General features: G+C 39.7%; 2 protein-coding genes across 2 annotated transcripts in view; one reads left to right on the top strand and one right to left on the bottom strand.

The window, feature by feature from the left end:
• Window positions 1-2,957: 2,957 nt before the first annotated feature.
• On the top strand, window positions 2,958-12,765 carry NPC2 (NPC intracellular cholesterol transporter 2). Its single transcript, XM_032231461.1, has 4 exons — window positions 2,958-3,130; window positions 10,459-10,566; window positions 11,178-11,350; window positions 12,041-12,765. Exons 1-4 carry the CDS (start codon window positions 3,037-3,039, stop codon window positions 12,125-12,127), a joined length of 462 nt encoding a protein of 153 aa, XP_032087352.1. The 5' UTR covers window positions 2,958-3,036; the 3' UTR covers window positions 12,128-12,765.
• A 484-nt stretch (window positions 12,766-13,249) lies between these two features.
• Window positions 13,250-24,409, bottom strand: part of LTBP2 (latent transforming growth factor beta binding protein 2) — a 110,864-nt gene continuing 99,704 nt past the window's right edge. The window contains exons 31-34 of the mRNA XM_032238283.1: window positions 22,430-22,600; window positions 16,904-17,164; window positions 15,590-15,739; window positions 13,250-14,632 (exon numbers count right to left, since the gene is read on the bottom strand). Of these exons, the coding sequence (XP_032094174.1) occupies window positions 14,469-14,632; window positions 15,590-15,739; window positions 16,904-17,164; window positions 22,430-22,600 (746 nt within the window). The 3' untranslated portion in view covers window positions 13,250-14,468. The remainder of the gene's footprint in view (window positions 14,633-15,589; window positions 15,740-16,903; window positions 17,165-22,429; window positions 22,601-24,409) is intronic.

Below are 24,409 nucleotides of genomic sequence, written 5' to 3' on the forward strand. Positions count from 1 at the left end.
AGGCCTTTTTTTGAATGACCCTCAAGTAATCTGGTTATCATATTTGTGAAAAAGACAGGGCAAGATGCCCATGTTTGTCCAAACAAAGAAGCATTTCTAACCTTGTGAATTAAGCTAAAGGTTTTCAGAAGCTAAACACTGGCAGCAAATGACTCAGGACAACCAATGCATTTTAATGGAGCCACTGTGCAGGCCAAATCCATTGAAAATAGTTCAATGAAAGAAACAGATCTGCAATCAAACCACTTATTATGCATTATCCAGCATCACTAGTAATTCCAGCCATACGACTTCATTCCATGAGTTGCCTTTAGTTGCAGCACAGCAGACAATATTGATGTGCCTTTATTACCAGAACATTTTCTTCAAGTACCCATTTAACCTTATACAGGTAGTCTTCCAGGTACGAAAAAAATTAGCCCAAAATTTCTGTTAAGTGAGATAATTGTTAAGTGAATTTTTACTCATTTTATGGCTTTTCTCTATTGTGGTCTTAAGTCAAGGACTTTCTGTACATTGAGCTGTAATAAATACTTCCTCAGGAAGATGGTGTTTTGAAACATCAAATAATGCAGGAAAGCACAAAAAAGAAAAATAGAAACGCAGCAGGTGAAACCCAGCATTCTTTTGTACCATTAACCTTATGAGGCAGTGTTGGCAAATCTTTTCAGTACTGAGTGCTGAAATGGGAGTGTGCGCAGGTGCATGCACATGCCAGAAACTGGAAGAGCAGCCAACCAGTGCACGTGTGCGCATTGGGAAGACAATCTTCCAGTTTCCAGCACACACATGCACGCCAACCACCTGGTCTTCCGGTTTCTGGCACACATGTGCGCAAAGACCAGCTCCTTGAGGCACATGTGCATGTCGGAAACCAGAACAGGATGTTCCCAGCACACACACGGGAACCGGGCGGCTGCTCTTCTGGTTTCCGGCACTCCCGCGCATGTAAAGACCAGGTGGCCAGTGTGCCAGAACCCAGAAGAGCAATGGGCAATGGCTTGCGTGCCCAGAGACACCTCTGCGTGCCACTTCCGACATGCATGCCATAGGTTTGCCATCACGGTTATAGGTTTCACTGTCTAAAGATGGTATTGAGGCTAAGAGTAGCAAAGTTCAAGTCGTATGGAAAATGACAACAGTACACTACATAGTCCTCAACTTACAGCCACAATTAAGCCCAACATTTATGTTGTTAAGTGAGACATTTGTTAAGTGAGTTTGCCCCATTTTATGACTTTTCTCACCCCAATTGTTAAGTGAATCACTTCAGTTGTTAGTGTCCTGGTTGTTAAGTGAATCTGGATTCTCTATTGACTTTTCTTGTCAGGTCACAAACGGTGATCACATGACCTTGGGGCACAACAACGGTCTTAAGCACGAACCAGTTGTCAAGCATCCGAATTTTGAACACATGATCATGGGGATGTAACTCTGAAAAACAGTCATGTCACTTTTTAGTGCCGTTGTAACTTTGAACGGTCACTAAACAAACTGTTGTAAGTCAAGCACTACCTGTAATTTACAGTAGTCTCAAGAAGGAAATTTACAGTAGTTGAATCTATGGTAACAACAATAACAAAATGTTCTGATGGCTTTTGTGAAATGATGGGTGAACTCTACTTCATTAACATTTAAGCAACAACATTCTTCCTACTTGATAGCACAGGTTATCTGACCAGCAATACATTTCTTTGATTTTTCTCCTTACACTGATACATTTGATACAGACTTCCTGTTCTGATGAGCTTGGAAGTTTCAGGAAATTCCAGGGAAGAGGGAATTTTAATATTTAAATAAAAGGGCACAACACAACATACCTGAGCTTTGCACCTTGTCTTTCCGACCCAGCAGTAAAACTGTGATCAACATGGCAGAAGGACCAGCTGAAGAGCATGTTCAGATACTCTTATCACTGTATTGCATCAGTTTTGGAATGAGTTAGTGGTGTGGAAATTCATGCATTGCACTTTTATTTTGAATAGCATAACTTAAATTTCCAGCCTCTCTGAACAGAATATTCTCTTACAAAACAAATAAAGCAAAACCTGGCAGTACACTTTGCTTCACCAGTTAACCTGATTGCTGTAGTAGGTACAAAAATTGCAGTCTGTTTAAACAGGTAGTCCTGGAGTTACAACCACAACTGAGCCCAAAATGTATGATGATAAGTGAAACATTTAAGCGAGTTTGCCCCGACTTTTCTTGTTGTTAACACAGCTGTTAAATGAATCATTGCATTTGTTAAGTTAGTTAAGATGGTTGTTAGGTGAATCTGGATTCCCCATTGAGTTTGCTTGTCAGGATGCAAAAGAGGATCACATGAATCCTGGGACACTGCAACCGTCATAAATATGAGCTAGTTTCCAAGCATCTGAATTTTGATCACACAATCATGGGGAAAGTTACTTTTCTCAGTGTCGTTGTAACTTTGAATGGTCACTAAATGGACTGTTGTAAGTCCAGGACTACCTGTACTTTAGGCAGCCACTAAGCAGGATATTTGTAGAACATGGTAATGCACAAAAATGTATGCCCCATTGAAAACTCCAGCAGTAAACTAAAAAGTGGTTTGCATGTTTGTAGTTGAGTAAATTCTATGGACTCAAATTGTGCAGTGTGTTAAAAATCTATGGATTATTGTGTTGGGTTAGTACACCCAATATAGACTCGTCAGTAAAGCCTGTTTTAAGAGGGTCACGGATTTCTGAAAGGGAAAAATATATTTGAAAGTTCAATGAGAAACGCAGGAACACTTGGCACGCAGAAATCCCACATTTGACCAAACGAATTAAGGTATCTCGGCCACCAGGCGCCGAGTTGACCGCGACCCTTCAGTCCTAATCAGGCGCTAGCCCGCCAAGGTCTAGAGCGGACTGCGGAGGAAGATAGGCCATTTCCCATCAGGTGACTGTGTAGGGGGCGGGCTTGGGCTGGGCTTGTTTTCACGTGATCCGGTCGCTGGCTCATATTTTTCCGCCCGGTCAGCGCCGGCTCCAGAGCAGTTCCTTGTTCTTCGGGTCTGCGAGACAGCTGATGAAAGGAGGAAAAATGTTGAGTGTTACCCTGCTTTTGCTTCTGGCCGTCGGCTCCGGGGTGTTGGCCGAACCCGTTAAGTTTGCGGACTGTGGTGAGTAACTCTCTTGCATGGTGTTTGTTGTGGACCCCTTAACTTCCAGCATTGCCCGAGAGTTGTTACTCCTCCGCCTTCTCCTGCTGCTCTTAGGAATCACATGGTGTTGTGATGCTTGCAGTGGTTCCCCCGGACAGAGAACTTGGGTGGGTGATCTCTGTAGGCGAGTATGAAAGGTGGGCGAGAAGCCTTGTGCCTAAAGAGGCAAGGCAAGCGCCTACTCTCATGTTTTTTCCGGGTTCCGGCAGCCCCAGAAATCAGTAAATTTGGGAGACCAGCTCCCAAAGCGTCTCTGCTCCAAGGAAACTGAGAATCTGTGATCAAATTTTTATTTGGGGTTCCTTCTATTGTAGCAAAGGGACCTCAATGGGGGAGACCAGCTTCTTGCCATCATTCCCCTGAAACCACGTTCATAAGCCAGTTTGCTCCAACTTAGAGCTGCCTGGTGGAGAGTTCTTGTAGTCAGAAAGTATCTGTTTTATTGTACTTATGGTTCACCTTTGGGTGTCTGCAAATGGCTTGAAATAATCTCTCAATTGCCGCTTATTTTGTCTGCTACATGATAAATACAGGTAAATGTCATCATTGAAGAGTATGGAAGCAGATGCGTGTGGCAAGAGTGACTGTAGATTGTGACAAAGAGGCCGTGGGTTGGTTATCTTCTTCACTGATTAGGTTCACACTGGATATGAAAAAATACTGGACCTCGTACTTAAGTGTAAACTTTACCAGTACTATGGTTATTCTAACCATTGTTTTTTCACTTAATCCAGCTTTTTGGCATTGCGTGACCCACTGAATCATATCGTTTGGCTTGGCACATATGACTAGAGCCTGGTTTTTTGCTCTGTGGGTCATGAACACATGAGTGATGATTTAGCACATGGTAATTGAATGCTATGTGTGAACCAGATCATTCTCTTTTCAGAACATCTTCCAATGCAGCAAGAGGGGCATTGGTGCTCTGAGGTTAAACTTAGATACTATATGGCTAGGGGCAAGATGCAGTAACTGATGTTTAATTCTTATAAAATAAAGTAATGAGGAAATATGTGCAGTGCAACATGAATGAATAGTAAGTTTTCTTCCTCCTCCCCCTTTCCCCTTAAGCCTGCTTCTCTCAAGTTCTAGGTTTTCTCTTACAGAAATGTAAAAGTTGGAGCAAAAGTTGGAAATAGCAGTAGACTTAGCAGTAGACTTATATACCGCTTCATAGGCCTTTCAGGCCTCTCTAAGCGGTTTACAGAGAGTCAGCATATTGCCCCCAACAATCTGGGTCCTCATTTTACCCACCTCGGAAGGATGGAAGGCTGAGTCAACCCTGAGCCGGTGAGATTTGAACCGCTGACCTGCTGATCTAGCAGTAGCCTGCAGTGCTGCATTTAACCACTGCGCCACCTTGGCTCTTCTATAACTGGAAAAATCCAGTTTGATAGAATCCATCTAATGCAGGAAAAACCATTGGTAGTATTTTTATTTATAAATTACTGATGAAGAGCTAGAAACTCTGGGGAGGATTAGTTCAGAGCTATTGTTTTCTATATCCTTTATCTTCTAAAATATGTTTTTAATCTTTATTCACCTCTTGCCCAGCTTAACGATAATGGTAGCTCAAACATGTTTGATATTGACATGACTTGAAATTTTCTAGCAAACAAGAGTGTATCTGAAGTTATCCTAGAATGTAACTTTAATCTATCAGAAAAAAATTGCTCTTTGATTATAACACTTTGAAACAGGATTATACATAGCTAGTTTCTATGTCTTGAACTTTTCCCCCCAGCTCCTATCATGGGAGCTGCAGCTGAAATTGTGAGCCCATCACTTGGTACAGCCAAGGAACTAGCCCACAGAATGAGATTTTGTTGACTAATGGGGTTTTGACAGACATTTATAGGGAGAAAAAAGATTTTTCGTATAGAACAGGAAATTTCTGGTTCTAACCTATTTTCTAAATCTTATCTTTTTTCTTTTCTTTTTTCTTTTTGTAAATTCTAGTCTTTGGCAGAATGAATACTTATTGTTTCTCAATTATAATTCCCAAACAGCCATGTCTGATTTCTGCCACAGCCAAGTTCTATACAATGTGCAAAGCAGATTTGCATTTCTGTTAGGATTGCTAATACAGTTGCAGGCTTTTCTTTGAGACTGGAAGTATAGTCAGATTTAATTAATTCATTTCAATGTAGTTGACCATTTGCCATCCTTTGTCTTCTCACTTTATCTACTTCTCACATTTATCTTTGAGAGTAGTGATTTTCAGGTCACAGATTCCAAATACAGCTCTCAGCCTGGTAAACCTGAGTTCCCCATGCATCAAGTTTATTTTGAATTTTGAATGTGTTAGTGGGAGCTTTTTCTTCTCATTGTCTCCTATTAAGTCCCCTCTAAACCAGGATTGTCAAACTCACGGCATCATGGTGGCATCACAAGACATATCAGACTTTTCCATCTTTGCTAAACTGGGTGAGGGTGTGGCCAGCACGTGACGCACCCAGCCTGCAGGCCACAAGTTTGACAGCCTTGCTCTAAACTGTTTCTGAACACTGAGGGAATTCTCTGAAACTGAAGGGGATTGGTGTGCAGGCAGGCAGGCAGGCAGGCAGGCAGGCAGGCAGGCAGGCAGGCAGGAAGGAAGGAAGGAAGGAAGGAAGGAAGGAAGGAAGGAAGGAAGGAAGGAAGGAAGGAGTCAGGCTGATGAGATTCTTCCTGCCTTTCTTAAGGACAAAGCTATTTCATCCAGAGTTGGCTGTAATTATCATATTTATTTGTTTGTATCCTGCTTTTATTTTTACAAATTACTTAAGATGACAACTATCCATTCCACCTTTGTCCTGTTTTTCCCACAACAACAACCCTGTGAGGTAGGTTGGGCTGAGAGAGGGTGATTAGCCCAAAGTAATCCAGCTGGCTTTCATGGTTAGGACTGAAAATGAACTCACAATCGCCTGCTTTCTAGTTTGGTGCCTTAACCGCCAAACCAAACTGGCTCTCAGTTTATTCAAGTACATTTAGTGTTTTAATTCTGAATAGATTTATGTACAATTTCATTGGAGGATTGTCTTATTAACAGTTGTAACGGTTTTGATGAACACAAGATAATTTGTTCTGAACTGGGGGAGTTATTTAGACAGTGAATCATGCCATATCACCTCATGAATGGATTATTGGAATGGGCTATCCTTGAAGTATCCTACTCAGATACTACAAGTAGTTCAGAATGTAATGAATGGGCAACATTACCATGTCTTGTTATGTCTGTGTGACCCCGCTGCTTTGTGAGCTACTCTGCTTACTTGTTGGTGCAATTCAAAGTCCTGGTTACTACTTATAATGTATAATAGTATACAATAGTACACAAAAAATAGTATAGGGCCAGGTTATTTAATGCAGGGGTCCTCAACCTGGGGGCTGCAGCCCACTACTGGACCATGGGCTGTTGGCCACTGGGCTGTGTGAGTGGCTGGCCAGGGCATGTGCCCCTCACACATACTCCCCACTCATGGTAGCATCACACAGATGCCCTGTGTGCATCGCAGGTGTGGTCACAGCCTCTGTGTTGTGGCCCACCAGCAGTCAGTGAGGAGGTTGGGGAGGAACTTGGACCAGTCCTGGAGTCTGAGGAAGACTCTGATGGGTACTCTGCATTGGAGGCAGAGTTGGGGCAGGGGCCATCCAACATTTATCAGCTGACTTTGGAGTTGGAGATAAGTGGGACAGAAGAAAAGCTGGAGCCTGTTCCAGATGCGCTTATGCACAGAGCTGTCAGGAAAAGGGAACAACTAAGGAACAGGGGTTGACTTGGAAGTAAAGTCACAAAGGGATGCTGAATAGCATGGCATGACAAAACCGCGAAGCCCTTATCCACAGAGACATAAGCGCGTCGCTAAAGCCGCGACATCATCATCGCGCGTCATCACCGCCACGACAACAGCGCGGCAACAGAAGGGCGCTTTAAAACGGCGCCGCGGCAGAAAGCCGATTTCCATTAAGGTAAGGGTTAGGATTAGGTTTAGGGGTTTGTTTTAGGGTTAGGGTTAGGTTTAGGGTACTGAGTGCTTGGGAATGTGCGGATTTGCCCTCCGCGATTATGTCATCGCAGTAGGGTCGCGTTTTTCCTTAGCGCTTTGAACGGCGCGAATTAGTCTTCGCGCTTATGTCTCCGCGGATAAGGGCTTCGCGGATTTGTGGTGGAACCGCTGAATAGTCCCTCCCATAGGGAATAAATAGAAGCAAAAGGGGAGTGGTGTTTGCAGGAAACAATTAGTATGAGATTTCCCCTAGTATAATAACTACCACAAGAACCTTCTGAAGTGGTTTGGGCTGAGAATGACTGGCTCAAAGTCACCAAGTGAGCTCCACAACTCCATAACATCTGAAGACATATAGAATTTGTTCAATGTCATCCTGGTGCTTTTTAGCACAAACAATAAAGTAAGAAAGAGAATCAAGATTTGCTCAGTGTGACTGTTAGTAAATGAATCATCTTCACTTTACTGTGTCCTAAATATACTAGCATACACCATAGCAAATGAAAGGAATATGTGAATCAGCTTTTGTATCCTGCAGAATATGACTTTTATCCTCATATGACTGATGCAGCACTAATGTATCAGTGCCTGTTTTTGTTAATTGGCTCAACTATGCATACAGCTGAAATAGGAATTTGCCAGAGTTTGTATCTGAATTGCCAGATACTTTTAGAATATTCCTATTCAGGAAAAGAATAAATTAGGCCAGTTGTATCTAGGGCTTTGCAGGTCTACTCATAAGTAAGCTCCAGTGAGCTCAGTTAGGTTGAGATGAACATAGTATAATTCTATATATAAAAAGTAGCAATTTTGTACCATTATATTCTAAAAAAGGGAACCTGAGCAAAGGCTATGTAGGTGAGGGATATACAGATATAGCAATAGGCATGCTTTCCAATGGCTAAGATAATTTTGGGGGGGGGGGGTGTCAAGGAGTTTATCCTAAAAATGTCCTTTTTTCCTTATAGCTGTCATTAACTTTTACAGCAGAAATAAGAACTCTGCACTTAAGAACATTTGTTAGGGGTATTCTTGATATATGGTGGCCAAATAATTTTGACAGTAACAGCTCCTTGTAGTGGAAAAAAGCACACCATAATGATTTGGAGAGTGGGGCTAGCAGTTGAGAATAAATACATACGGTAAATTCATGCCAAAGAGCAATAAGCCATCTGGAGAATTGTCATATCTTTCTTCCAAGATTTGGTGATTTAGTACTTATCTTAAATAATGCTTTGATGCTTGCTATTACCAATCTAGACAAATGGATAGATAGATGAACTCTGGCAAGCCACCAGCATGTCTTTTGAAATGCCAAATGGCCTCAAGACTGAATGGTTTTTGGTCATGTACTTTAAAGGAGCAAACTTAGTACCTTCAGGTCCACAAATACTTAATGTCCACATTTTATCTCTTAAAACTGCTAAATGCCTTCCCAATAGGTCTTGTTTGCTCTGAAATGCAATTTTGGCATATTTTAACAAGCTTGAAATTACTTAATTTGTTGAGTTGACATGATGAAAACAGGGAAACACTGTTTGCACAAAAGCAAGGTAATATTTAAGAAATTGTCCAAGAAACCTGAAGATTAATATCCCAATTTCATATCACTAATCTGTAAATACTATATGTAAAAACCATACCCGTATGAAATCAGTATAGATCAGGGGTGTCAAACTTGATCAGGGTTGTGTTTGACCTCAGGTGCGGTGGGGGCAAGGGGGCGTGGCCAGTTTGATGTCACTCGTGTTGGGGGTGTCTGTGGTGGCCCGAGCACTCTGCCAGTGAAAACAGACTCCAAAGTTCCATTTTCAGCTGCGACGGCCTCCTGCCACCCTCTGCCAGTGAAAATGGAGCTGGGGTGCACTTCCCCATCGGAGTTCCATTTTCACTGGCAGGGGGTGGTAGGAGGCCATCACAGCTAAAAATGGAGCCTGGGAGGGCCACATGCAGCCGTCCCAAGTACCATTTTTGCTGGCAGAGGCACCATGGGTCGGTCCTTTGCCATTTCTAGGGCAGCCCCGCAAGCCAGATCCCCTGGTATAGATAGACCTCGACTTATCGCCATTTATTTAATGATCATTCAAAGTTAGAACAGCACTGAAAATTACTTATAACTAGTCCTCACATTTACAATTGTCACAGCATCCCCCATAGTCATGTAATCCAAATTCGGGTACTTGTAAACTGGTAGGTATTTATGATGGCTGCAGCATGATGGGGTCATGTGATCACCATTTGCAACCTTCCCCGCTAGCTCCCAGCAAGCAAAGTGAAAAGGAAGAAGCTGGATTCACTTAACAACCATGGCATAAAAGGTCGCAAAATTGGGTCCAACACACTTAACAACCACCTTGCTTAGCAATAGAAACTCTGTGTATAAAATACAAGGAAAAATAAAAATACGAAATCAAAGGAAGGAAAAAAGAAAGGGGGAACGAAAATATGAGGTACAAAGGAAGAAAGAAAAAGTCATCGACATCCGATTCTTTGTAACACAGTACAAGATAACAACATTACAACCTCAACTTTTTACTTTTACACATTAGTACAGGGGTCAGCCTGGGGAATTCTGGGAGTTGGAAGTCCTCCAGGCTTAAAGTTGCCAAGATTGGAGACCCCTGCATTAGTATATAACTAGCCATTTCTGTCACAACAAATCTATCTAATGGGCAAGACCAAAATCAGCGTTTCATTTTTTTTTTTATCACAAGCACCAAACTAGAAGAGATTTATAAATAAAAAACATATATTCTCCTCTTTGAATAGAATACCTTTTCTTCCTTCCTTTGTACCTCATATTTTCTTTCCCCTTTTCTATTTCCTTCCTTTAATTGCCTATTTTTATTTTTATTTGCATTGTATACATTGATAAAATAATAAAAGTTATATATGAATAGCAATAGAAATTCTGGTCCCAATTGTGAGTCGAAGACACCCTGTATTTGCCCTTGTTGATTTTACTCATGGAGGTGTTTTGAGGTTTAAATCACTATAGTGTTTGTGTTATTCTCCTTAACCTTTACCTCTTGCTGGTCATGATTCATTCTCACATAACTAGATGGATTTCCCTAAAGTGACTGGGTACAATTTTGAATCATTTTTATCCATTGCCTCCTGATTCTTGTTGTTTCTGCACTGCTTATGATTCTTCCTGTCTCTTAAAGTGATAAGCACATCAATCAAAGACAGATGACACTATATATGAATACATAAATACTTGCAAGGCCGTGTCTATTATTGTGGAATTTGAGGGTTGCTCCAAAATTATGTGGTTCCATTCTTTCTGCACAGGTTCCAAAGATGGAAGTATTTTGGAGGTTAATATTACTCCTTGTCCTACCCTACCTTGCCTTCTCCACAAAGGAGAGTCTTACAGCGTCAATGTGACATTTTCCAGTAGTAAGTAAAATCTATTCATTTTGAAGCACAAGATTAATTTCCTAAACTTCTGAAACTTTTTCAGAATGTTTTCAACATTCATAATGAGGTTATTTTCATTATTCCAAATGTCCTACACATAAATGCAATCATTTAGAATAGTTATATAAAAGCAGTTTTATATGAAACAATTTCACTGAGAATCATTATTAGCAATCAGCTATGCATAGTTTTAATGGAGTCCATGGACAAAACCTCATGACAAATCTATGTAGAACATGATTTTCAATGTTTCTTTTGTTGTTTTATATATGCTCGGGAAAATTGCAAAAGGCTGTGATTTTCTAGTATATGCACAGTACAAAATGAGAACAACCAGAGTTTTATATGCAGTGGGTTTTATTTATGGAAGTGTTTTCTCTGTAAGAACCTCAGAAAAGGGAAGTAAAGCAGAAAATTCATCATCAGACTTACTGATCTGCAGTGCTATAAATTATAAAGCAGTTGGATTAATGGATAGGAAAGGAGGAAAACCGGACATGGAACATTGTGAATACTTCCTTATTGTGAAATGCAGTGTTGTAGTCTCCATTCCTTGTCCTCTTAAGATTAATCTCATTTTTCTTCTTCAGAAATTGAAAGCCAAGGCAGCACAGCAAAGGTGTTTGGAGAAGTGATGTTCGTAGACGTTCCTTTCCCACTTGAAGAGCCTGATGGATGCAAGAGTGGGATCAAGTGCCCTATCATCAATGGTCATTCTTACAGCTACTTGAACAAGCTGCCAGTAAAGAGCGAGTACCCATCTGTGAGTTTCTTAGTAAACTGATCTCTGAGCTACTTTTCATGGTTCTTCATGTCATTTATGAAATAGGATGCTCATAATTGACCACTTGCTCCTACTTTGGCTGCTTTTGCAATGGGGATGTTTAAGTCTCCAGAGACAGGGAAAGACCATTAGCTCACATATTTGCCTAACTTTGTGAAAGTACAATTTCTAAATTATACAGATTGTGGAAGATTTCATACAGTGCTTCTTTCTGTGAAACCTTTCCACGTTTAGAATATCAGCATATTGGGAGGAGACCTCAATTAGAACAAGGAATTGTTTCTATAACATGTGCAGCTATAGCTGCCCTCTGCAGTCAAATGATACGGTCTCTGTAATACAGCTCATTATATTGTGTATATGGAAATGTGACTTCAGATGTCACAAAATAATTATCTCAGTTGTTTTATCCCTCAGAACAAGGGATGCAAAATGTAACAATTCTAACAAATATTCAACAACATAAATTTATTCAGAGAAAGAAATTTGCCATGTTGGCAAGGGAGTTGTGAGTATGATCCCTACTTTCAAACATACATGAGAAAGATATGAAACCTATTTCAAGTTCAAGTTAAATTCACATGCAGCATTTTGCAATTTTTTCTTCCAATAACCTCAAATGTTAATATCTGAGATCAATTATTTTCATTACTTTCTTTTTTTTTCTAGATTAAACTTATTGTCAAGTGGCAATTATTTGATGACCAAGAAGGAATGCTATTTTGCTGGAAGATTCCGGTTGAAATTACCGGTTAAAAAAGCCATTTAGCCCTCAAGGGTTACAGAGGATGGAACGTGGGGTTTGATAAAGACAAGTAAAATATTTTGCTACACAACGCATTTCCTGTTTATCCTATAGTATCTGTGCAATAATTGTTCTCAGAGACATAGTCTAGATGAAGAACAAAATGGATAAAGCTAGAATAAACAGTGGGTTGGTGGATATCTTGCTGTAACTCAGGGCAATGTTTGTTACAATTGAATTCTGGAGGATTTATATTGCTTGATATAGAATACCTACCACGAAAATGTCTTCTAAAACAATCCCTGGCCCAGCAAAATTGATTACTGTGTTTCTATCTTTTCAGTGCCTCTTGTGGTCAGATGCTGGCTGAAAATTTCCATCTGCTTCCCCCCCCCCCCCTTCCTCTTTATATCATAATCTAAACTATTTTTTACAACTGCAGTTGCCACCTGGAGCCAAAACAAGACAGGATAGCCACCTTTTGTGACTAATTCTGTAGATGCCAAACCAAATGGCACTTGATTTCTATGCAGAAATAATTTGTGTTAATCATTTTGCACTATCTTGTAAGTCATTTAAAGTTGCTGTGGGTTGTATTCCTAAATGCAGTCAGCTTTTGTAACTGTTTCTAATAAATCAGCAGAATTAAGTTTTCTCTCTCTTTTTTGATGATAGTGAAAATATTTGCTTATGATAAAAAGATTCCTTCAAGGTGACTCAAGTAATTACACGAACATATCCATGTAGTTGGCAACAATATAGAAATGGTTTGTACATTCTTTCAATTTTTCAATCAAGCTTATAACCCTGAAAAATTAGATTGATCTTCCATGCAAGAATAGCCCTACTTAGTTTTTTGGTACCAGTTGTAGTTAGCTAAGTATAGTCCAGGGGTGGGATTAATTTTTTTTTACCAGCGGTTCTGTGGGTTTGCTTGGTGGGCATGGCGTGGCTTGCTGGGCATGGCAGGGGAAGGATACTGTAAAATTTCCATTCCCTCCCCACTCCAGGGGAAAGTTATATTGCAAAATCCCCATTTCCTCCCGATCAGCTGGGACTCGGGAAGCAGAGAATAGATGGGGGCAGAGCCAGTCAGAGGTGGTATTTACCAGTTCTCCGAACTGCTCGAAATTTCCGCTATTGGTTCCCCAGAACTGGTCAGAATCTGCTGAATGCCCCCTCTGGTATAGTCTCTTAATACTCTAAAGAGTATCTTACATATGTGAGTGATGGATACTGCTGGAGGATCCTGCTGGGACTGAAAGCTATACTGTCATATATAAAATGTTTTAATTTGCTCAATCTGTAGAAGTATTTTTCCCAACTAGCCATCTGTCTTCTACTTGTTGAATCAATAGGATCTGCTAATTAATTTGGTTCTTCCCAAGAATTTCCAGCTCAGAAAGAGAAGGTAGAAAGATATATGACCAGCCCTATTAGGCACAATTTTTTTTTAAAAAACATTTATTTAACATGTTGTATTTTTTCCCAATGGAAAACTCTGCATTCCTTTTAAATCTAAAGAGCTATAACCTTTCCCACTTCCCAAAGTAACATTTCAGCAATCACAGAAGGTGCAGTTGGATATAGTTGTGAACAGAAAGCCCAAAAAAGGCCAATGAAGTCCAAGCCACAATCAAATTATAAATAGTTGCTCTAACTGCAGGGCAAAATATGTTCTGGGCTTGGATGTAGGGTACTGTGTCTTTTGTTTTGCTAATATAACTTTAAGGGAAGGTTATATAGATTTTTGGCTGGATTCAATTGAAAGCCAAATGTCTGTTATCTGTGGAATGTGAATTTCCTTCAGTCGTGCTATAAAGAGGACATAATGCATTAGTAGCTGTGAGGCAGACATACCCATTTTGTACACAAAGCTGAAAAGGCTAGAGTAAGGATTATAAGTAAATTTAGGAAGCAGCATTCTATGAATGGTAAAGAAATGTAAGATGACATTGTAAGACAAATTGGTACAATAAAGCGTTGTGAGAATAATTCAAGGGGCACAAATTTGTCACCTATGATATAAACAGAGAAACAAAAGATGAACAGGAAAGAAAGAGTGTACTGCTGATCTATCCAATGCAAATTAGTAACAAGGCCAAAAATCTCTGATAAAAATGGTGTGATAGTTTTTCCAATGCACATACAGTATATGAAGATTGGGCCCTGAGTGTTTACACTGGCTGGAATACTGTAATTGGACAGATCCACATGTTGAGTCTGCTTTCTGGGAAATAAAATGTTTCAAAGCTGCTGAGTTCCCTGAAACGCTTGTCCAGCTGCACAGATTTCCAGTTCTTGAAGCAAATAGCTGAAAACGTTGCCTCCACTTTAACTCATCTTTTGGAATTATGCCGCCTCTGAATTTTGTGTAGTCTCTGGAATGCAGTGAGGTTCCACTAAAGCTGCACTGCCAGGTGAGCAAGTGCAGTGATAGGAGCCCTCTGTGTTTTCACAGGCATTACCTTTACAAAGAATCATGGAGGCATTTGCTGCTTCACACTCGTTGATATCTGATGGGGACAGGGGAAAAAGGAATGCTATTCAGATCCAACAACACAGAACCTTTCTCACACCCCTTTTAGTTTATCAGGTCATACCTACATTGAATATATCATGACTGTTCTTTGTATCTCATTTAAACTGAAAGTGATTCAAAAGTGATTCAAAAGATCAGGATTCAAATATTCATTTTACAGTGTGAGATACTTGCTTTCTGAATTAACCTCATATTGCATAAAGACTTTACTAGAAGGAAGTAGAGCTCTTCTAAACTTTGAATTGTGCCTTCAAATAATTTGGTAAGAGCATGAACTCTCCAGCAAAACACTCCTGAGTGAGATGGAACTAACAAATACACCTGGGTTTTACAGCCACCAATCATTCTGTGCTGAGCTGACCTACCATATAAAGAAGCATTTTTATTTGAAGTCTCAACTGGCTAAATAAGAGGTAATAGCAATTATAAATATTCAATAAACAAGATACAGTACTACATAAACAGTCATAATATGGTTAGTTCTAGAGTTCCTTTAAAATATGTCCTTAGGACTGATGGGTTGACATATTCAGGCAGTGGTGTTTATAGATAGCTTGTATAAAAGCTATTGACAGAATATGCTTTAAGAAATTTTCAGTACTAAAGCACTGAAATCTTCCATGAGTCAGTTCTTTCTGCAAATGAACACAGCTCTTTCATTCCTGATTCATGATCACTAATGCTCAGTTGTAATCCTAGTTAGACCTCCTTCTGTGGACTGGCTTATATACACACTAAGTGATAATGCAGTTTGCTTGTCTTTAGCATAGTAACAATGGCAACAAACCCACTAAAAACCTCTTCAACAATTAAAATTATGTTTAACAACATTTTAAAAGGATGCATTAGTAACTCGGGCTTTTTGGGCACTTTACTGTTTTTGGCAAGATCTACCATATTTTCTTCCATGGAACTACAGTATGGTACTTACCGACACATGCCATGAGCTTCAAATCCAACTGGAAGCCATCAAAGCAATCACAAGTGTAGCCTTCCTGCACACGCACACAGCGTCCATTTTCACAGCCATTAACAATTCCACACTCTTCTGCTTGTAGCCCTTCAAAGCTGCTGTACTGTTCTGAAAGATGAAATATATATTAAAAAACAATATGGAATAATCTTGTAGAAAGAAAAATGCCAAAATGGTTCTTTCAAATGTATGTGTATATGTGCGCACACACGCGCGCACACCAGAGGTGGGTTTCAAATTTTTTTAGAACCTCTTCTGTAGGTGTAGCCTGCTTTGTGAGAGTGGCTTGCCAGCCATGTGACCGAGTGGGAGTGGCTTGGCAGTCATGTGACTGGGTGGGCGTGGTCAACTTGTAAAATGTGGTGAAACTCACTTAACAACGCACTTGCTTAGCAACCAAAATGTTGGCTCAAGAACTCTGGCATTGAAGCATGCAAGTCTTAAGGCTATCAAGACCCTTACATCCCTAACTCTTTAGAAAAAAAAATCCCCGGGGGTGTTCAAACTTGACAGCTTTAAGACTTGTGGACTTCAACTCCCAGAATTCCTCCTGCAGTCATGTTGGCTCAGGAACTCTGGCATTGAAGTGTGCAAGTCTTAAAGCTGTCAAGTTACAAGACCCTTGCACCCCTAATTCTTTAGAAAAAAAATCCCCGGGGGTGTTCAAACTTGACAACTTTAAGACTTGTGGACTTCCACTCCCAGAATTCCTCCTCTCGTTCTTCATCTTGATGATGTGTGGATGGGCGGGGGGAGGGAGCTGGAACCAGTTCTAAACGGCATTGTAGATTTGTGGAACCTCTCCTATGGAAGAGGTTAGAACTGGCAGGAACCCACCCCTGCCGCACACACACACACACATGCACACTAAAACCAAACAGAAAAAGACATTTTCTTTCCATTGGCCCTCCTGGCACTTACTCTTTCTTTAATCCAATTAAGAATACTTGCACATAAAAATGATTACAAGAAGAAATCAGAGAGGTTTCCAACTGTATGATCCTGTGAGTGATATACATAATCTCTTAATTTGGATTAGCACAACTGGCTCTGTGGAATTAGCTATTACAGAACTTCTCTCTGGATGTTGGAAGAATCTGGCTTGAGCACTTGGCTGAAATCAAGATTTTCTTGCATTTTTGGCGAATCTCTGGACCTGTTCTTTAAAAAGCAGATGGGATTGAAGGTTGAAATGCCTACTATTGGAGTAATATACTAGTAGTATATACCTAAGCATAACTAAGCTTTTATTTATTTTTCACTGACAATTACCAACGTGCTCAGGCATGTAGCGAGGCTGTGTCTGATCTGGGTGGATCTGTTGTCTTTGTGATGTTGCACTATCCTCAAATGCATTGCTTTCCTCTCTGTTGGTATCAGCCACTCCATCCTCATCCAAGCGATTCAAATAGGGCTCCAGATCTGGGATGTAAAGCTCATATTGATGACTGTCCTGATTTGATCCATACTCATAGCTGGGCCTTTCTCGAAGTCCAGCCTCGTTTACTATGTTGCACAGCTGATAAAAATCATCTAAAAAGAGAGAGCAAAGAAGAGGTTAATAAAGGAACAGTTTTTCATACAATACTGCCTGAATATTGCAAATGTTATTATAAATTATCTATCTTTAGAGATGCAGCAGAGTCAACTAGGGATTGAGAGTGAGGATTACCCTGTAATAGCATTTTGGCAATGGAATGCTTTTCCCAAGGAGCATCTTACCAATCTGATTAGATACATGATTATTATATAAAATATAGTTATAAAATGTACAGTATAACATGTATATTAAATATATAAGTATAGAGTATCCGATTTCATACCTTTTATATGCCTACTTTATATTTGTCAACAATCCAAATAAGTGTGGTTTTTCAAAGAATCATAGGGTTGGAAGGGACCCTGAAGATGTCCTCATACCATCTCAGACAAATAATTGTCCCATCTTTTCTTAAAAACCTCCAGTGATTGAGCATCCACAACTTTGAGAAGGAAGCTACTTAATAGTTATCACTATGAGAAATTCTTCCTTATTTCCAGGTTGGATCTTCCTGTAATAAACTTCACTCATCACTTCTTATCCTATCCTATCCTCAGGTGCAATAGAGAATAGATAAGCCACTCTCATCCCACCCTCTTTTCTGCAGCCCTTCAAGTGTTGGAATACTGCTATCTTGTTCCCTTTCAATCTTCTCTTCATTAAGCTAAACATTGTTTGTAGCTCAGTGTTGAAACACTGACAGGGCAAGCCTCTATATCAGGGGTGTCAAACTGGTGGCCCGCAGGCCATCACATACAGGCCAGGCTCACCTCAGTTTCACAAAGGAAAAAACAGTATATGTCATGTGATGCGATTGTGTTTGACACTCATGCTCTAGAATATAAACTGAGAGCAAACCCCACTGCCAACTAGCACTGAAGGTGGTTCAAATAAGAAGAAAAATTGTAGTTCAGGATTGAAATGAGCCCTTGGTGCTCTCTGAACTTGATTGTTTTCTTACACATGTTTTATTACCCAAACTAGGAAATGTCATCAGTCCTAGTCCTGATGATGTTATCTAGTTTGGATAAGGAAACTTCTGCAAGAAAACAACCAAGCGCAGAGAACACCAAGGACCCCTCCAGCTAATTGTATCTCCATTCTTAGTCATTTTCACAGAACTTAGAGCAGTGGCCCCCAACCTTTTGGGCACCAGGAACCAGAGAGAGGTTTTTCCAAAGACCGGAGAGGGTGTGGTTTCATGTGCTGCCTGCATCCCACAGATGGGGCTTTGCTTCTTTGCATGGATTGGTTTCTGACATGCCACAGCCTGATGCTGATCCACAGATTGGGAGTTGGTAACTCCCGTCGTAGAATTTAGGCCCTTATCATCTTTGTTGCTCTTTTCTGCACCCTTTCTAGGGTCTCAGCATTTTTTTTTATTGTGGTGACCAAAGCTGGATGCAGAATTCCAAATGTGGCCTCAACATTGCAGTATAGAGTGGTATTTTAACTTCCCTTGTTCTTGATACAAACCCTCTGTTGATGCAGCTCAGAGCCGAGGTGGCGCAGTGGTTAAATGCAGCACTGCAGGCTACTTCAGCTGACTGCAGTTCTGCAGTTTGGCTGTTCAAATCTCACCGGCTCAGGGTTGACTCAGCCTTCCATCCTTCCGAGGTGGGTAAAATGAGGACCCGGATTGTTGTTGGGGGCAATATGCTGACTCTGTAAACCGCTTAGAGAGGGCTGAAAGCCCTATGAAGCGGTATATAAGTCTAACTGCTATTGCTATTGCTAACTGTATTGGCTTTTCTGGCAGCTGCAACACACTCTAACTCACTTAAGTAGTGTTCCTCCAGGTCACCTAGATCCCTCTCATAGGCACTACCGTTGAGCCAGCTGCCTATCCTCTACCTGTGCATTTGATTTTTCTTGCCCAGGTGTTGGACCTTCTTGTCACTGAATGCATCATGCTGGATAGGCCCCACTCGTAATTCTTCTGAAACTTGGGTCTATCTTTTAAAGCATTGGCAGTTCCCCCCAGTTTGGTGTCCTCTGCAAATTTGATGAGCGCCCCTTCAATGCCCACATCTAAGTCATGTATGAAGATTTTGAAGAGCACTGGGCCCAAAATAGGACCTTGAGGAGCCCCCTGCATACTTCCCTCCATGCCGAGTAGTTCCATTAAGGACCATACATTGAGGGTATAGCAATAGCAATAGCAGTTAGACTTATATACCGCTTCATAGGGCTTTCAGCCCTCTCTAAGCGGTTTACAGAGTCAGCATATTGCCCCCAACAACAATCCGGGTCCTCATTTTACCCACCTCGGAAGGATGGAAGGCTGAGTCAACCCTGAGCCGGTGAGATTTGAACAGCCGAACTGCAGAACTGCAGTCAGCTGAAGTAGCCTGCAGTGCTGCATTTAACCACTGCGCCACTCCATTGTTCGCTTTTTTTTTAATTGCTGCAAACTAGTCTGAAAATTTTCTGACTCAGGAATGAGTTATCAAATCTCTGGAAACAAGAGATAAAATTAGCATCAATAGGATTCCTAACGTGAGAAATTGTTTTGACAGATTGTGGTAAAAAGTTCTCTAGGGAAAGCCAGTTGCACTAAATGTGGGAAGAGCCACATAAGATCCCTATTCCTTATCTTGGGTTATTTCGTGTGTTTTGGACTATGTTTCTAACCACATCCAAAATGAACAGCTTTCTCTTATATTCCATTAGGAAGCTACTTCATACAAAGCAAACAAAAAATAAAAACCTAATGACTAGTGACTGAATGATTTAGTATAAAAATCTGGAGTGGTGGGTGGGGTGATCAGTTTGCTTAACTGAGCAAATCCAGTCCTAAATGACTTTTGGCTTGTTGCTCAATGAGCCAAGAAATAGAAAAAATAAGAAAGCATAGCAATGAGAAAGGAAAATATTAACTTTTAATACCATAGTTGGTTTTCAATATTTAAAAGTTTAAACTTCTACAGTGGTCAAAAGGGATAGGAAATATTGGATAATGTAAATCAAGTATGTTCTTTGTGAATTTCTCTGGATTTCTGGTTTACTGTAACTAAGAATATGCCTGTGTCTTCAGATAATAGATAACAGAATAACAGAGGTGGAAGGGAACTTGGAGGTCTTCTATTCCAATCCCCTGCTTAGGTAGGAAGCCCTATACCATGTTAGACAAATGGTTTTCTAGTCTCTTAAAAACTTCCAGTGTTGCATCATTCACAACTTCTGGAGGCAAGTTGTTCCACTGATTAATTGTTTCAACTGTCAGGAGATTTCTCCTTAGTTTTAGGTTGCTTCTCTGCTTGATTAGTTTCCATCCATTGCTTCTTATCCTAACTTCAGGTGCTTTGGAGAATAGCTTGCCTCACTCTCCTTTGTGGCAACACTTAGTTATTGGAATACTGCTATCATGTCACCCCTAATCCTTCTTTTCATTAAACTCTATATACCCAATTCTAGCAATCGTTCTTCATATGTTTTAGCCTCCAGTTCCTAATCCTCTTTGTTGCTCTTTTATGCAGTCTTTCATGGTATAAATCCACATGAAGAGTGGATTTATACCATGAATGTTAGAAATATTTCAAGTAGCACTAGGTAAACTTAATATTAACTATACATTCTAGTGAAAGCCATTTTGTTGTAGCAGTTAAGGCATCAGGCTAGAAATTAGGAAACTGGGAGTTCTAGTTTCTACCTTGGGCATGAAGCTAGCTAGGTGACCTTGGACTAGTCACTTTCTCTCAGCCTTGGGAAAGAGGTAATGGCAAACCACTTCTGATAAATCTTGCCAAGAAAACTGCAGGGATTTCTCCTAGCAGTATTCAATAATTGAAAATAATTGAACTGAAAACAAAAAACATTCTAGTAAAGAACAATGGCAGTAAAATTCAATAAGAACAATGAATCCAGTTGGTCTTGTATCTAGACAGAAATTTTTATAAGGCCCAACTTCAAAGTTACCAAGTTACTTTGCAACATGGTTTTCAACCCAGTATTTACTCTTAACTGCCTCCCAGGCAAGGGTAATTTTTAAACACAGGATCCCAGATATCAGTGCCCAAATAGATATGGAGTTATTGACAAAAGTAGACCTTTAAATCTTAAGAAAAAAATATTTTTCAGTTTGAAAAATATCTGTCAAGAAGCTTGACACAATTCTCAAGAAAAGCCTATTCCAGAGCAAGATTTGAGTTTGCTGGATACCACAGTCAAATATGGTGTTTCCATCACCTGCTATATCATAAGGTGACAATATACAGTATGTGGTGCCCCGGCCATCAAATAAACTATTTTTTAAAAAACAACTATGTTTTTTTTCTGTGTTTTTTAACTTTTACTTTAATTGTATTGTTGTAAACCGCCCGGAGTCCTCCGGGATTGGGCGGCCTATAAATTTATTAAACATTCAAACATTCAAACATTAAAATCCTTATGTTTGTTTGACAAGTATGCCCCTCTCAGATATTTAACATTCCTATTTGAAGCAACAGGCTACTGGGATATGAATCACAGTCTGTTCTATTTCCTACTGTGTCCTAATGTACACATTGTGAGCAGAACTGGTACTTTTATAGCTAAGGCAGTTGAGCTAAGAACTCATGATATCAAACAGATCAATGTATCATATAAAGGTGATGTATTTATTGAATGTTGATTCTTTCTATTTATCACATTTATTATTATATTTTCTTTTATCCATTTTATCCTTGAATTAATTCCTGTATTTTATGTTTTACTTTTTTGATATGGTCATAAGACATATAACAGAATAACAGAGTTGGAAGGGGTCTTGGAGGTCATTTATTCCAACCCCCTACTTGAGCAGGAATTTGTATACCATTTCAGACAAATGGCAGTCTCTTCTTAAAAGATTCTAGTGATGGAGCAGCCACAACTTCTGAATGCAAACCATTCCACTGGTTGATTGTTCTCCTTAGTTCTAAGTTGCTTCTCTCCTTGATTAGTGGGCCATTGGTTCTTATCTTGCCTTCTGGTACTTTGGAAAATAGTTTGCCCCCCCCATCTTTGTGGCGGCCCCTCAAATATTGGAGTACTTCTATCATGTAACCCTTACTCCTTCTTTTCACTAAACTAGACTTACCCAATTCCTTCAATCTTTCTTCGTATGTTTTAGCCTCCAGTCCCCTAATAATCTTTGTTGCTCTTCTCTGTACTCTTTCTGGAGTCTCAACATCTTTTTTAGATCATGTTGACCAAAACTGGATGCAATCAGACTAATCAATTAATAATCTAAATTCAACTATAAAGCCTAACTGTTTAAACAAATGATGTAGCCTCACCAGAGGACCTTGGAGGGCAGAGTGCACAGTCCCGACTCCAAGCCTCTCCGTAATTGCAACAGCACTCCGAATACGTCGTTTGTCGTCCCAGCAATGGTTCACTACAAACATAGTTTGTTGAGACCTTCTGCCAACAAATTTCTAATTCACTGTCAGGTTCATTCGGATTATCTGTTATTGAAAAAAATAAAAGATTAAAGAAAAGGAATAAACCAGTCTCTATGTTGTATTAAGGCCGTAATACTGTAGCACTTTATATAATCATAAAAGAGCTTTTCTCTTTCCTTTCTGCAGAATTTTGATCTTTTATTGCAACATTGACTAGAAAAAGAAGCTTGGGATTAACTGTTCTGAGGGTCAATATACAGAATCATAATGTAGCAAGGCCTTTTAGGTCTTGAAGATCAGGATAGGAATATAAATTAAAATATCATTGGAAGACAATTGTCAAGACAATTCAAGCATATTTTACAAAGTAATGAAACACTTTGACTTTTAGGATCCTTTTTGCAACATAAGAACCCAGGAATAGAATTGCTGAATCAGTCCAAGACCCATCTTAGCATGCAGATAGAAAAGGGAGATATATCCCTCTCCCACCCGGCCCTCCTGCAGCTGATATTTAGAAGCATATTGCTTCTAATTCAGATATAAAAGTAAAGATAAAGGTTCCCCTCGCACATATGTGCTAGTTGTTCCCGACTCTAGGGGGCGGTGCTCATCTCCCTTTCAAAGCCGAAGAGCCAGTGCCGTCCGAAGATGTCTCCATAGTCATGTGGCTGGCATGACTAAATGCTGAAGGTGCACGGGAACGCTGTTACCTTCCCACCAAAGGTGGTTCCTATTTTCTACTTGCATTTTTACATATTTTAGAACTGCTAGGTTGGCAGAAGCTAGGACAAGTAATGGGAGCTAATTCTGTCATGCAGCGCTAGGGATTCAAACTGCTGAACTACTGACTTTTCTGCTCAACAAGCTCAGCGTCTTAGCCACTAAGCCACTGCTTCCCTCAATTCAGATATAGCAGTGAGTTTTCAAGGTTAAGTTCATTTTTACACTGCTGACTTACAGGGTCTCCACAATAATACCCAGTCTGTCTATATTATTTTGGCACTATGATATTTGAATAGAAGGCAATATAACCATGCAGAAATTGCTTAATATCTGTTGTTAGACCTGTTTTACAATGCATGTATTTAATCCTTTAAAAAAAACCATTAAAGTCACTGATTAATTATATACTTGTTCTTTTTCTCAACCTTCTTCCAACCTGCTTCATTGGATAATGCCTGGTACTGGTGTTTTGAAGGGGGAAAAAAGTCTCCCTGCACTCTTTCTCAATGCCATGTATGTTTTTAGATATTTGAGTCAGGAGCCATTTCCATTATTTTCAAGATAAAAAAAATCCTAAACATTACCACATTCTCTTGTCTAAGCCCCTGAGCATGCTGGTTGTTTCCTTCTGTCTCTTCCAACATTATTTTACCTTTCCCCCTTTATCACAACAATCCTGTGAAGTAGATCAGGTTGACAGATGCGCAAGGTCAATCAGTGAGAGTCATAGTTTCCTAACTAAGTTTCCTACTTTGGTGCTTCATTTTTTTAGAATATTTTTTAATTAAAAAGAAAAGATAAAAGAGATTTACAGGCAGAGTAATATTAAATGAAAATTATGAAGCAATATTAACATACTACATATTAAAATACCATGTATCAATTTAAGGCTTCATAACATAATTAAAATCAAACCGATATTCACTAATTAATAACTAATATGAATCCTAAATCAGAATGAGAAAAGAATTTTTCCAAGAATTCTGTCCTCATTTAAGAAATCAAATAGAAGGCCAGATATTTAAGCCTTATGTCCAACTTTCAAATGTTGTACAGTATAAGTTCATATGTAGAACTTAGAATTAAATTCTGTATCAGATTTATGAAGGTATTTCTAGAGATTGATCTTCCAATCTTCTAGAGATT

This window comes from Thamnophis elegans, chromosome 1 (assembly GCF_009769535.1).
Source record: "Thamnophis elegans isolate rThaEle1 chromosome 1, rThaEle1.pri, whole genome shotgun sequence".
NCBI lineage: Eukaryota > Metazoa > Chordata > Lepidosauria > Squamata > Colubridae > Thamnophis > Thamnophis elegans.